Below are 15,631 nucleotides of genomic sequence, written 5' to 3'. Positions count from 1 at the left end.
GAGGTATCACCTCACACCAGTTAGAATGGGCATTATCAGAATATCTACAAACAACAAATGCCGGAAAGGGGGTGGAGAAACATATTAACGCATATATGTGGAATCTAGAAAAATGGTACAGATGAACCAGTTTGCAAGGCAGAAATAGAGATGCAGATGTGGAGAACAGACGTATGGACACCAAGGGGGGAAAACCGCGGTGGGGTGGGTATGGTGGTGTGCTGAATTGGGCGACTGGGATTGACAAGTATACATTGATGTGTATAAAATTAATGACTAATAAGAACCTGCTGTTTAAAAAAAATACAATAAAATTAAAAAAATATTGTGGTAAAAAGCATAACATAAAATTTACCATCTTAACCAGTAAATTTTAAGTGTACAGTTCAACAGTGTTAAGTATATTCACATTGTTGTCCAATGGATCTCCAAACGTTTTTCACCTTGTAAAACTGAAATTCCATACCCAGTATACGACAACTCTCCACACCCCCCAGTCTATTATTTTAGTTTTCTGCCACTGCTTTTATTCATAGAATGCTCTTTACCTTCACCTATGTGCACACAGAACTTTGCCTATATTTTCTTTTAGTTCTCTTGTAGGTTTTTTCTTTCTTAAAAATTGTGGGGACTTCCCTGTTGGCGGAGTGGTTAAGAATCCGCCTGTCAATGCAGGGGACATGGGTTTGATCCCTGGTCTGGGAAGATTCCCACATGCCATGGAGGAACTAAGCCCGTGCGCCACAACTACTGAGCCCGTATGCCACAACTACTGAAGCCCATGCACCTAGAGCCCATGCTCCACAACAAGAGAAGCCACCGCAACGCAATGAAGAGTAGCCCCCGCTTGCTGCAACTAGAGAAAGCCCGCATGCAGCAGTGAAGACCCAATGCAGGAAAAAATAAATAAATAAATAAATTTACATTTAAAAAATTATGGTAAAAAACATATAACATAAAACTTACCATCCTAACCATTTTTAAGTGTACAGTTGAGTAGCATTAAGTATATTTACATTGCTGTGAAATAGATCTCCAGAACTTTTTCATCTTGTAAAACTCAAATTATATACCCATTAAATAACAACTCCCTTTTTCCCCCTCCCCTAGCCCCTGGTAACCACCATGCTAGTTTCCATTTCTATGAATTCAAGTACTTTAAATTCCTTATATAAGTGGAATCATACAGTATTTGTCTTTTTGTGACTGGCTTATTTCACTTACATAACGCCCTCAAGTTTCATTCATGGTGTAGCATGTGATAGGATTTCCTTCCTTTTTAAGGCTGAATAATATTCTGTTGTATGTATATACCACATTTTATTTATCCATTCATCCACTGATGGACATCTGTATTGCTTCCGCTTCTTAGCTACGTTTTATTTTACTTATTTATTTAGTTTTTATAGACTATAGGAAGGTGTTTAAGCCCTTCTTATATTCTTCTTTTTTTAATAAATTTATTTTTTATTTATTTATTTTTGGCTCCGTTGGGTCTTCATTGCTGCCTGCCGGCTTTCTTTAGTTGCAGCGAGCAGGGGCTACTCTTCATTGCAGTGCGCAGGCTTCTCATTGTGGTGGCTTCTCTTGTTGTGGAGCACGGGCTCTAGGCACACGGGCTGCAGTAGTTGCAGCATGCGGGCTCAGTAGTTGTGGCTCGCAGGCTCTAGAGCACAGGCACAGTAGTTGTGGCGCATGGGCTTAGTTGCTCCACGGCATGTGGGATCTTCCTGGACCAGGGCACGAACCCATGTGCCCTGCATTGGCAGGTGGATTCTTAACCACTGTGCCACCAGGGAAGCTGTTAGCTATTTAAAAAAAATCTTTATTTACTTATTTGGCTGCATCGGGCCTTAGTTGTGGCATGCGGGATCTTTTGTTGCGGCATGTGGGCTCTTTGTTGTGGTGTGCGGGCTTGTCTCTGGTTGAGGCGTGTGGGCTCCAGAGTGCGGGGGCTCAGCAGCTACTGCGCACGGGCTCTCTAGCTGTGGCATGCAGGGTCTAGAGTGTGCGGGCTTCGTTGCCCCGCAGCATGTGGGATCTTAGTTCCCCAACCAGCGATCGAACCCACGTCTCCTGCATTGGAAGGCAGATTCGTAACCAGTGTACCACCAGGGAAATCCCTCTTAGCTATTATGAATAGTGCTGTTATGAACATGGGTATGCAAATATCTCTTTGAGACCCTGTTTTCAATTCTTTTGGATATATACCCAGAAGTGGGATTGCTGGATCATACGGTAGTTCTATTTTTAATTTTCTGAGGAACCTCCATACTGTTTTTCATAGCAGTTACACCATTTTACAATCCTTTCAACAGTGCACAAAGGTTCTAATTTCTCCACATCCTCCTCATATCCTTTCCAACATTTGTTACTTTTTGTTATTTTTTGTTTTTGATAGTAGCCATCCTGACAGGTGTATGGTGTTATCTCATTTTGGTTTTGATTTGCATTTCTCTGCTCTGAGTATATCTTTTTGTAAAACTCTGACTCTTAGACCATGATAATGTTTCACATACCCTTCATATACCCAAAATATAAACAAACAGTTAAAACTAACCAAGCAAGATGTAGTGGGAACCCACAATGGAATACAAACAGTAACTCTGGGAAACAATATCTTGCCTGGATACTCTAAGCCTAAAGACAAAAAATTATACATATATGCTGTAATCTAGTTCCTAAAAGTGTTTCTCACAGGGGTATGGGCTAGCAATTCCAAAATTATTTTATGTGTATACTAGAACTGAACAAGTAAGTAAATAGAATGCAGATAATGAGAGCTGGTTTTTCACTGCTGGAGAAAGAAGTTATAAATAAGGAGAGTGGGAGGATTAGAATAAACCCTGTAGTGTTGGACTGGAATCAGAGGTATCAGTCTAAAATCATGGTTTTTAATATATACACAGTTAGATAGACATAAAAATATAGATATATGCGTGGGTTACTATACATACAGATATTTCCTAGCTCTACTCACTGAGAGGGCCTAGAAGTAATGACTTCTCAGTAACAATGAGCACACCTAGCACCCAGATCTGGTTTCTAAACACCATTTTCCAATTAAAAAAAACCCAGGGCTCCTTGGACATATGGTTGATTCCAGAATTGGGGCAGGGAAAATAGAAGACAGGTGTGGAACCTCTGGTAGAAATGCTTAAAAACTTGATAGCATGTTAAAGAATACAACAGCCACCCTGAAGGAGCTCCTAGTGGACAAAGCAGAAACAACAAATGAAACAAGCAATAAAACATAATGCTAGTATTGGATGTTAATGCGTAGAATAAAATAAATACCCATGAGTCTATATGGCTATAAATACATAATCAAAAAAATAAATGGTGGGAGGGGAGAGACAGCTCTTCCTCATAGTAGAATTCCAATTAATAAATTTCTGAGGCCAGAACCCATGCTCTTTCTATCCTACCAGGTTGTCTCAAAGCTAACTAGCTAGTCCTAAATAGATAGCAAGTTTGTTAAGTTCCCTACCTTGACACCAAGTGCTACCAGAAACTTTAGAATATCAGGGGAAAACAATCATGAGGAGAAAAAGGCTCTGTTAGAATATACATTTAAAATTTGTCTATGACGCTTACTTTATAGATCCAGGCAGGGTACCTCCATGGGCTTGCAGCAACAAGACCTGTAGCTGTTGTACCTAGAAAAGGCAAAGAAAAATAGTCAGCTAGTTACCAATCAAAAGTTACTTATCCCTTATCAGCAAAATTACCATGATTAGTAGTAGGGTAATTTTACTTGATACCTATGAAATCTAAGGCATATCTTAGGTATTACAGAAAGCAACATGGTTGATGATTCAATGATAAAAGGACAATCAGCATTACATGAATAACTAGTACTTAGAAGATGAGTTGTCTCTTTTACCTAAGCATCTTCATGAGTTTTTATTGAGAATCTTTTTTTTTTTTTTTGCGGTACGCGGGCCGGCCTCTCACTGTTGTGGCCTATCCCGTTGCGGAGCACAGGCTCCGGACGCACAGGCTCAGTGGCCATGGCTCATGGGTCTAGCTGCTCGGCGGCATGTGGGATCTTCCCGGACCGGGGCACGAACCTGTGTCCCCTGCATCAGCAGGTGGAATCTCAACTACTGCGCCACCAGGGAAGCCCGAGAATCTATTTTTTTAAAATTTATTTTTATTATTATTATTTTTAAAAATATTTATTTATCTATTTTGGCTGTGCCAGGTGTTAGCTGTGGCACACGGGATCTTCGCTGTGTCATGTTTAGTTGCAGCACGCCGACTTCTTACTTGCCGCATGCACGTAGGATCTAGTTCCCTGACCAGAGATCGAACCTGGGCCCCCTGCATTGGGAGCGCAGAGTCTTACCCACTGGACCACCAGGGAAGTTCCAGAGAACGTACTTTAAAAAAAAAAAACAACAAACAACTTAAGGACTTCCCTGGGGGCGCAGTGGTTAAGAATCTGCCTGCCAGTGCAGGGACCATGGGTTCGAGCCCTGGTCCAGGAGGATCCCACATGCCACGGAGCAGCTAAGCCCGTGCGCCACAACTTCTGAGCCTGTGCTCGAGAGCCTGCAAGCCACAACTACTGAGTCTGCGTGCCACAACTACGGAAACCCGCGCGCCTAGAGCCCATGCTCTGCAACAAGAGAAGCCACCGTGATGAGAAGCCTGTGTGCCACAACGAAGAGTAGCCCCTGCTCACCGCAACTAGAGAAAGCCTGCGCGCAGCAACGAAGACCCAACACAGCCAACAATAAATAAATAAATAAATAACTTAATTAATTAATTTTAAAAATCAAACTTAGCACTGGGCTATGCAGTGTGGGGGGGATACAAGAATAAACTCTTGTGGTTTATTATCCAGTTTACAATCTAGTTGATGAAGACAAGACTAAGGCCTGAGAAAGTAAGAAATAACACAAGACAGAAGATGCTAGTAATCAAGTATAGTTAAGTACTTTAGGGTTCTGAGAAGAAGCAAATTAATGAAATCCCAAAATAGTCCAAAGGAGGCTTCATGGAGACGGATCTTAAACCAGAGTGAATGTGCAATCAACCTCTCCATTCCCTCTTATGATAAAAGAGGAGCTGTTCTGCTTGAGCTTTGGATGCCAACTCTTCTTGCCTTCTGATAAATCCTATTCTAGGGACTTCCCTGGTGGTCCAGTGGTTAAGACTCCATGCTCCCATTGCAAGGGGTCCAGGTTCAATTCCTGGTCAGGGAACTAGATCCCACATGCCACAACTAAAAGCCTGAATGCCACAACTAAAATATTTCATGTGTCGCAACTAAGACCCGGTGCAGCCATATAAATAAATAAATAAATATTAAAAAAAAATCTTATTCTATTTGTTATCCGTTCTCTCTTCTATATCTTTGACTTCTCCCTTTTTACAGACTCCTTCCTACTAAGAATAAAACATGTTCAAGTCTCTCCCATCTTAAAACAAAACAAAACAAAAGCACCTTTCCCAATCCCACTTCCTATCTCTTTTGCCCAATTTCTCTCCTTCACAAAGTTTGACAGAATAGTCTACACCCACTGCCTCCATTTCCTTTTGCTCTTCTCTCACTTGCTCTTTAACCTATTCTAACCTGATTTGTGCCCACAACATTCCGCTGAAATAACTCTTGATAATGTCACCAATGATCGGCATGTCACTACATCCCATGGGCATTTTTCAGTCTTCATTTTATTTGACTGTTTGGTAGCATTTGGGTTACCAGACGCCACGCTTTCTTGCTTTTCCTTCTATTCTTCAAGCTGATCTTCTAAGTCTCTTAGTTCAGCTTTGCTCCAATTGTCCTTTTTTTTTTTTTTTTTTTTTTTTTTTCTGTTGTGGCCTCTCCCGCTGCGGAGCACAGGCTCCGGACGCGCAGGCTCAGCGGCCATGGCTCACGGGCCCAGCCGCTCCACGGCACGTGGGATCTTCCCGGACCGGGGCACGAACCCGTGTCCCCTGCATCGGCAGGCGGATTCTCAACCACTGCGCCACCAGGGAAGCCCTCCAATTGTCCTTTAAATGATAAAGTTCCTCAAAGCTCACTCACTTTCTTTTCTCTCCTTAAAGTCTCATCTCTGACTATGGTTTCAATTACCATCTATAAACTGGTGACTCCCAAATTTATCTCAAACACAGATCTTTCTGAATTTAGATCTTTTTTAATGCAATTTAGATCTTTTTTAATGCAATAACACTAGTATTTTACATTTATTATCACATCACTATTTCCAAAGCATGACTACACATGTGATTTCATTTGGTCCACATAGATTTCTAAAGCATTTACAGGGAACAAAGCTGTTTGATAGGGAGAAACTGGTATTTTATCTCCATTTTATGAAAAGGAGGCTTCAGGCAGAAAGCTTAGGGGGGATTTGCTGGCCATCAGTGAAGGAATTGCTGATAGGGGGGCACTGTTCCCTCCAATCCAGCTATCTCTCCCTTGCAACCTGCAAGTAAGGCTTATCAGAGTTACTATACCACTGCAGGGAGAAGAGCTTTCTCTGTTCCTTGATAAGCCACTACTGCTCCATCTTGGAGAGACAGTGGGAAAAGTCAAGGGCAGGATATCAGGAGACCTGGTTCCTCCATCAGCCTGCCCTGAACCACCTATATTCATTTCTTAGACCCTACTGTCTTAAAATGGGAATGAAGAGATCTGCTGTGTTCATTGGCTTGTTATGATGATAAAATTAAATAATGAATATAAAAGGGTTTTTTTTGAACCATAATCATATATGAATGTCAAGGTGAGACAGGAAATCTGAAAAGAAGGGAGCTTCTTTGAGGCCTGAGTCTAGCCCCTGGAGCCAGACACTACGCAAGATGGTTTAGACATAATATCCTGTTTAATCCTCAAATCAGCCCAGGGAGCTGAGTATTACTATTATTAGATCCCCTTAGTTTTTTTTTTTTGAATTTAGAACCTTTATATTCAAATATCTACTTAATATTTCTGCCTAGTTGTCTGCTATCCCAAACCTGGTCCTTCTCCAGTATACTCTAGGTCAGTGAATATGCAGTTTCACATGCCAGAAAGCTGGGTGTCATACCCTCAACCCCTTATCTAATCCACTGGTCACTTCTATCACTTTCTAAGCCACCATTTCTCTCTCTGGACCACTGCAGTAACTTCTTAAAGTGGTCTCTATGAGTCTACTTTTGCTCCACTATAATCCATTTCCACACAGCAGCCATACCATTTTTAAAAAGTGGAAATGATCAATGTTGCCACCTTGCTTAAAATCATTTTTAACATAGTACATGAGGCCTTGATCAGGCCTCTGCTTCTTCTCTAATCTCAGACTGGAACACCCTTTCCTTGCTCTCTCCACTCTAGCCACACTGGCATTCTGAGTTCTTCAAATGCACTGTATTCCTAACTCAAGATCTTTGCAGACATGCTATATGCCTGGCACTGTTCTAAGTGCTTTACAGGTATTAACTCATTTAACCCTCACAAAAACCCTATGAAGCAGGTACTATTATTATTTCCATTTTACAGATAGGGAAACTGAGGCACAGAGAACTTGCCCCGGGTAAATAGCTAGTGAGGTATAGAGCCAGGATTTGAACCCAGGCAGCCTGGCTGCAGTGTCAATGCTGTTTCCCATCATACTTTGCTACACATGCTATTTCTTCTTCCTGGAATCCCGTTCTTTCTTTTCTGCATAGATGATTCCTACTCAGTCCCTCAGATCTCAGCTCAAATGTAGCTACTTCAGGGAAGCCTTCTCAGATTAGATATTTAACAGAAGATTCTGTTCCATACTTTCACAGTGCCCTATAGCACACTATCCCAGTTTATAATGATATGTTGGTATGATTGTGTGTTTAATGTTTGTCTCCCCCACTAGGCAATAAATTCCATGAATGCAGAAACTGTGTCTGCTTTGATTAACAATGTATCCCAGCACAGTAGCTGGCACATAACAGTGTTCAAATAAATATTTATTGTTGGAATGGATGAACAAATAAATGACCAGGAAAAAGAGCATTTTTGGCAATAGGAATACACATGAAAGAAAATAGAGGAGCAGGACTGAATAAGGTATTTTACAATTGAGATGATTCTGTGAACAGGTAAATTACTTATATTTTCTATAGTGAACCCTAGGAGGGAAGGAAATAAAGGAGGATAAGGGGAAGGAGGACAACAGATTGAATGAATGGTAATTATTATCACTGAGGAGGAAGGCCAGAGACGGAGTGAAAACTAGACAGTTGGGAAACACTAGATTCCCAATGGGAAGAGTGCTACACCAAGAAAACCTGACCCCCCCGCAAAGGGGTCAACCCAACCACCTGCCCTCTCAGCTCCTCTGCCAGAGCTACTGAGCTGCTGCACAGTCATACTGATACACCACAAATTCATGTTCCTAGTCAGCTACTTCTTCCATTTCCGTGATTTTAAGCCTTCTGTGGTTACCTCAGTCCTTCTACCCTATCATCATCTGCTTGCTTGCTCTTAGAAGATGACCTTGCCTCCTACTTCACTGAGAAGATAAAGATTGTCAGGCTGAAAATTGCTCAATTTCCCTTCTACTTCCGCTAAATTAGTGTCACTGTATTCTTCCTATCCTAACCTCTTTTCTTCTAGTCTTGGGGGCAAGTATCCCCTCTACTGTCTAAAGCAAAGCCCTCTTTATTTGTGCTCAGGATCTCAACTAAGAGATGACCCCTTATCAACACATCCCTAATCTCAGTTTTAGTCTCTCCCAACTGGTTCTTTCACATGTTCAAGTCTCTTCCATATTTTAAAAACAAACAGATTTACATCCCTTGACCCTTGACTACCAGCTATTGTCTTCTTTCATCTTGCCTTCTTGAAAGAAGAGCCTAACAACTTCCTCCACTTCCTTATCTAGCATTCACTGTCCATCCCATAGCAATCTGCTCCTATCATTCCCCTGACCCTCTTCTCACTGCAGTCATCAATAGCCTCCTTGTTGATTTAAAAAAAAAAATCAATGGACACTTTTCAACCCTTATCTTACTTTACACTTCTTTATAAATGTATACTTTCAGTAGCCCTCCTTGAAACTTTCTTCTCTTGTCTTCCATGAACCACTGATTTTCTTCCTGCCTGTTTGCTCCTTCCTCATCTCTCTTGTCTTCTACTCCTTTCCCCCTTTCTTAAATGCTGCTGTTAACCCTGAGTTCTGTCTAGGCTTCTTCTCTCTTCTTGTCCATTTGCTCATTCAGCAAATATTGAGGAAGTGCCTTTAACGTGCCAGGCACTCTTTGATCTCATCCACTCCATAACTTCAGATACCATCTAAATGCTGATCACTCTCAAATGTGTATCTTCAGTTCAGACCTCTCTACATTAAACCCACATACCCAGCCATGTTTGAATAACTCTACTTAGATGTCCCACAAGCCCTTCAAATTAAAAATGCCCAAAACTGAATTTCATCATTTTCATTTCCCTACCTGATCCTGTTTTTCCTCCTATATTCCCTGACTCAATGATTATTAGTACCATTTATTCATTTGTCCAAGCAAGAAACCTGGGAATCAACTTTGATTCTCCCTACCTACCCTTCCACGTCACATGTGTCACCACATTTGTAAGCCCTATACATTCTACCTCTTTGATTTTTGTTTCTAATTTGTCCCCCTTTCTTCATCTCTATCGCTACTGTCTTTGGTTCAGGCCATAGTTCTCACCTGAGTTATTATAATACCCTAATTTATTTTCTTACTTCTAGTCATGCCCACCTCTAATCCACTTTCTATATACTTGCTAGAGTAATCTCATTTCAACACGTTACCCTCTTAATTAAATCTTTCAGTGGCCCCCTACAGCTTTCAGGTTGAATTCCAAATCCTTTAACAAGTCATATAAGGACCTTCGGGATCTGACTCCTGCCTACCTCTCTTGCCTCATCTCTCACTGCTCACTTCTTTATCAGTGAAATCTCCAGTGCCACTCCCTAATCTTAAATATGACCAAAACCTGTTAATAGGAGTTACTTTAAGATTTCCCCAAACTAACATAATGTTTAACCAACATCTCTAAACTTCTGGTAGAGAAGAAGCTGAGAAATAGGAGCTCTATCATTCCACACACTTGTAATTTTTCCCATCAAATGTCAAGTTCCTTCTACCTGTTGCTTCAGATGATTAAGTTCAGCTCTCTGGGGATCAATATTAACAACAGGTTTGTTCTTGATTTTTCTTGCTCTGTCAGCATAGCGAAGAGTATTTAATGTTTCCTCTAGATTGGAGTCAGCAGGACTCACACAGGCTATCATAAGAGTGTGGCTGTTACCTCCTAGAGAATCTGAAAAAGAACAAGGGAAGGAAATGAAATCAAACAAGTAGGATGCAAGCAAAACTGTCCGGTTGGGTTGGTGACTTCAATCTCAGAGCTTTAAGAAAAAAATTCTTAAGTATCTACAAGTTTCCTATTGTGTCAATATAAAAACATTAAGATTTTTGTTGTATAAAATGATATAGTTTAGATCCTATTGCACGTGTCCTCGTTCTTAAGAGAGACTGTGACTTCAGCAGTTAATCAGGTTAAAACAAACAATAGAAACTTACTGGGCCAAGTAATTTAGGAGTCACTATCAGGATTAAAATTTCTTTGGATGTCCCCCCTAGGTAGATCTTAACTTCTTAGGGAATTCTTCTTATCAGCAGTAATAAAGGCAATAACTAAGTTCATTTTCAGGTACAAAGTACTAAGTACAGTTGACATGCTACATACAGATTTTTTGGCTCTCAAAGCCATATATGAAGACGTTTTTCCATTACCTTAGAAGCCTGCTTGCCAACAGGTCTCTCTCCTGTTTATCAACTAGACAGCTCTGTATGTAATAGTCCAAAAATCTGGCTTTCTACCTTTTCTATCTTTGCTTTCTCAGCACTATCATTCTGAGTTACTCTCTTATTTTTAGAGGCACTTTGGGCTTACCTTGAAGCAGTCGAGTCAACTTGGAATCTCTGTAGGGCACAAAGCCACCCTTTTTGTCATCTCCAAGAGCACTGATTACATTTCCCAAGCATAGGAGGCCTCGGTTAATATTAATACCTAATAGCAGGAAACAAAATTTAAATTGCTTGGTAACGTATACCCATGTTACCTGGGTAACATCTAACATATACCTATCCTGAGAAAGAGATAAGAAATAAAGACCCTATAGAAATATTAAGTCAGCAATCTTAAAGAAACCTCTTAATCTTGTTCACCTTTCTGAGAGTGCCTCTTTTTTTTTTTTTCCAAACAGAAAGCTTCATAGAAATGAAAAACAACAGTATTTAAAAATCTTTAGGGGCTTCCCTGGTGCCGCAGTGGTTGGGAGTCCGCCTGCCGATGCAGGGGACGCGGGTTCGTGCCCCGGTCTGGGAGGATCCCACATGCCGCGGAGCGGCTGGGCCCGTAAGCCATGGCCGCTGGGCCTGCGCGTCCGGAGCCTGTGCTCCGCAGCGGGAGGGGCCGCAGCAGTGAGGGGCCCGCGTACCGCAAAAAAAAAAAAAATCTTTAGTGTTCTTATCAGATATTCTTATGCTCTTTGGGAAACAGGCCATATTTTTCCTAGGTGGTATGGGTAGAAATGGGAATAAACATAATGCTGGTAGAAGTTGGTGATATCCACTCTGATATTTTACTTTCTTTCCTCTCTTCCTCTTTCAAACAGTTGGTCTTCCAGTTAAGCAAAGTTCAAAGGACAAAGGTGAATGTACAATTGAGACTGTTGGCACTTCTTGCCCTTTCCCATGGAAACAAAGCAGAGAGACAGATAACGATCATCATGACAATAACCACTTGTATAGTTATTTACAAGTGGTTATATATATTATCACACTTTTAATATACATTATCACACTTAATGCTTAAATTAATGCTGTGAAATTACATTAAAAGCTATTTTTTATTATTATCATTATTTTAACTATCATTTTCAGTTTATTGATGACAGAACTAGCTCAAAGGTTAAATGACTTGTCTAAGGTCAAGTGGTACCACTAGCGGGTAAGTGGTAGGCCTGAGATTCCATCTCAGGATTGCAGTCAAATCTTATGCTCTTTCTATTACACCACAATGAAATACCTTTCCTCTTATTGCTTTAGAGTCAAGGTTCTTTTCCACTTCTTAAATTCCAAGGTTTACTTTTTAAACATTGTAATAATCTCTGAGGTCCCTTGAAAGCCCCTGACCCTCCCATGGTTATGTTTATCATGGAAAGTCTATGTAGTATAATGGTTAAGTGCATGGGCAATGGTGTCAGATAGACCTAGGTTCTAATCCTGACTCTGTCACTGATTAGCTATGTGATTTTGGGTAAGTTCCTCTATAAAATGAGGCAAATCTACCCACCTTGTTAGGTTGTGGTGGGGAGTTAATAAGACACTTTATACAAAACAAAGTTAAATGATATACAAATGGCATCATTATTGTTAGTGCTGTACTACTTTACTTATTCAGCCGTACTTTGGATTGCCTATAACCTGAAACAATTATATCTACAAGATCCTGAACTCCAAAATTCCTCTCTGCATCCTACTACTATCCTTCCATTTCTTTCGTGGATCCTGTTCTTCACCCTTATTGTGGCTACAAATTTACTGACACCTTCTTTCTTTTTTCAGCTGCACCACGTAGCATGTGGGATCTGAATTTCCCGACCAGGGATCGAACCCACGCTCCCTGAAGTGGAAGTGCGGAGTCTTAACCATTGGACTGCCAGGGAAGTCCCTACTGACACTTTCTAATATTCCCAGTAGAGTAGTAGACTGGGCCTTAAACTACCTATTTCCTGCGGTCAATCATTTCAGTTATGTTTTCCCAAGCGCTCACTAGATCCATGACCTTCTGCCATTACCACCATGTCAATTCCCAGGCCTAGGTTAAGCAACTGTGTGTGTGAGTGTGTGTGTGTGTGTGTGTGTGTGCACGTGCACGCGTGTGTGTAAGTTTCTGAAAGTCACATAACGAAATGGACTGGATCCATCCATTATAAAACACGCTATCTGACCTTGGCTGAACCCTTGGTCAATAGACAATCTTCTCTTCTTCATTCTTCCTTCACCACAGCACCTATTCTAAACACTCATCATTTCCAAGACTGGAAATCTACCTTCACTCTATTAGTAGATGACTTCAACAAATACATTATGGTGATCAATTATTCACAAGGGCTCCCTAACCTTCCCTCTCCTCACTTCACAGTCTTTCCTTTGCTGTTACTGATTCCTTTGTCCTTCTCCTTGTTTCAGAGGAGGAAATAACTACCTTTATTTTCCCTTCAGCCTCTGCCAGTGTTTCTATTCCCTCCATTTTCTCAGGGACCCTGGATCCCTCAATCTTCCCCCTCCCTCTTAGATCTTCAATTTATTTTTCCTTCACAAATTACTTCTTTTCAGTCTATACACATGCTCAAATCTCCCCAACCTAAAGCAAAAACAATTCCCTCAAGCAACTATCTCTTTCTTTTCCCTTTATTGCAAGTTGGAAGGGGTACCATTTTTCAGGGCCACTTATCCCATTCAGGATGTGAAGGAGATCCTGCTGAGATTGATCAAACCTCACCAATGCCTGTACTAATCCTCATATTAGTTCACTCCTTTCTCTTCTTTCCCCCTTTTAGCCAAACAGAACATTGTGCCATCTTATTGGCCCATATCCCATCTAGGATGTGAAGGAGAGACTGCTGAGGTTTTTCAAATCTGCTGAGCAAAATGTCCATCTATAGTTCCACAGGAACAACAATAAATGTCCAGATGAGCCCTGAGAAGAAATTATGGCTACTGAGATCTAAGCAAGAAACACAGACTTAAGGATAAAAAGGCAGATTTTTTTTTCCTTCAAATGAGAGTTGGAGTTTTGGAATAGACAAATGTCTCTTTGGAAAGAAATCATCACAAAACAGCATTTGATTTTCCTGTTTTTAAGAGAAAATTCTTGACATGGTTGGAGATTATATATCATAAAGACTGGTAAGAACATGTCTGCAGAGACTTAAAAGTTCTAATCAAGGATGGCTATGGAGAAAATGCCCAGATAAAATTATAAGACCAGAAGTTCCTCTTCTCTCTAAAAGACTGAGAACAGACCAAGTGAGGAGAGGATCAAGAATACTACTTAACAGCTTCGGGTATTTGTTCACTAGGGCAACAAATAAATAAAAAAGTAGAGATTTTAACTTTAAAAAGGGACTAGAACTTCACAAGTATCATGGAGGCACGTTATAATTGGTTTCACAACTAGAATAAAAGGGTATATTGGTAACAGGAGAGAAAAACGAGGCAGAAGAGAAACGAAGCAGCTCTATATGCAGCAGCTCTCAACTGGGGACAATTTTGCTTCCTGCAGGACATTTGGCAATATCTGGAGACATTTTGGTTGTCACAACCTGTGAGGTCAGGGGGAGTGCTACTGGCATCTAGTGGGTAGAGGGCAAGGATACCACTAAACACCCTACAATGCCCTGGACAGTCCCTGCCCCCCAATATTGTTTGACCCAAAATGTCAATAGTGCCACAGCTGAGAAATCCTGCTCTATATGTGAAGAAAATATGTATGAGCCTAAGGCAGGTAGCACAGCCAAGAAGATTAGGGTGAAAAACAGAAGTAATGTGATAGTATAGATATGGTCTGCCTAGCTAGAAGGGGAATGATCTATTACTGCACTAGATCACAAGACGTACAGGAGTAACTACTAAGAGGGGATAGAGTGGAAAGGAACTTGACTGGGAGATAGAATCTTAGTTCAAACTCTGCCTCTCCCACTTATCAATGTGTGTGACCTTGGACAAGCCACTAAAACTTTCCTTTATCCATAAAACAGGTGTAACACATACCTTACCTCATGAGGCTATGATAAAAATCAAATGTGATCTATAAAGTGCTACCTACATGTAAGTTATTATTAATAGGATAGAGGAACTTAGATAATCTGGATATTTGCTAAGTTACATGACAGTGAAAGCAGAGCACCCAAAAAATTCCTTATCTACTCTGATGACAATTTCTTCACCAAAAAGATACTGCAAGTGAAGAAGGAAATGGCAGTATCTTGAAGTTGGCCTTCAAGTTGACACACATGGAAGAACTGATTATGTAAGTAAAATGATGAGAATCTGTTTGTAGGGGACCGAGGTGCATGGTCAGACATCAGTATGCTAAGAAAGGTAAGAAAATGTATCTCTAAAATTCAGGAAAAAAGATAGTTAAGTTTCTGGTACAGAAAGTCTAAAAGGGGAAAAGTATGAAAGGCTTTCAAAAAATAAAATTGTAATTATCTAGGCACATATTATTCCAATAAAAAATTGATATAGCTTCATAGGAACCAATGTAACAAATAAAATTATATACAAAAAGAACACAGAGGGCATTAGAGGAAATTCTGTTCAAACACAGGAGACTGACCACCAGCGTTTCTTTCCCCCCTAAGATGCCACTAAAAGGAATTTAAAAAGTAACAACCCATAAGATCACAGAGCACAGGAGAGGAAATATCCGTAGACAAGAGGTTTCAATGTGTTTTTAGAGCACAGGTAGAGAAGCAATAACTGACTCAGCAAGATGGAGGAGCCTCAATCTAAAGTGCCTGCAGGGGCTTCCCTGGTGGCTCAGTGGTTGAGAATCCACCTGCCGATGCAGGGGACACGGGTTCATGCCCCGGTC

General features: G+C 40.7%; 1 protein-coding gene across 2 annotated transcripts in view; it reads right to left on the bottom strand.

The window, feature by feature from the left end:
• LOC102994964 (chromosome-associated kinesin KIF4A) overlaps positions 1–15,631 on the bottom strand; it is a 129,938-nt gene that overhangs the window by 74,502 nt on the left and 39,805 nt on the right. For both annotated transcript variants that reach the window (XM_024116551.2, XM_024116552.3), the window contains exons 3-5: positions 10,919–11,035; positions 10,107–10,282; positions 3,598–3,659 (exon numbers count right to left, since the gene is read on the bottom strand). In XM_024116551.2, coding sequence (XP_023972319.1) covers positions 3,598–3,659; positions 10,107–10,282; positions 10,919–11,035 — 355 coding nt within the window. The remainder of the gene's footprint in view (positions 1–3,597; positions 3,660–10,106; positions 10,283–10,918; positions 11,036–15,631) is intronic.

This window comes from Physeter macrocephalus, chromosome 21, assembly GCF_002837175.3.
Source record: "Physeter macrocephalus isolate SW-GA chromosome 21, ASM283717v5, whole genome shotgun sequence".
Classification (NCBI taxonomy): Eukaryota; Metazoa; Chordata; class Mammalia; order Artiodactyla; family Physeteridae; genus Physeter; species Physeter macrocephalus.
Note: the sequence above shows the minus strand (reverse complement) of the source record. Positions and strands in the feature narration are given on the sequence as shown.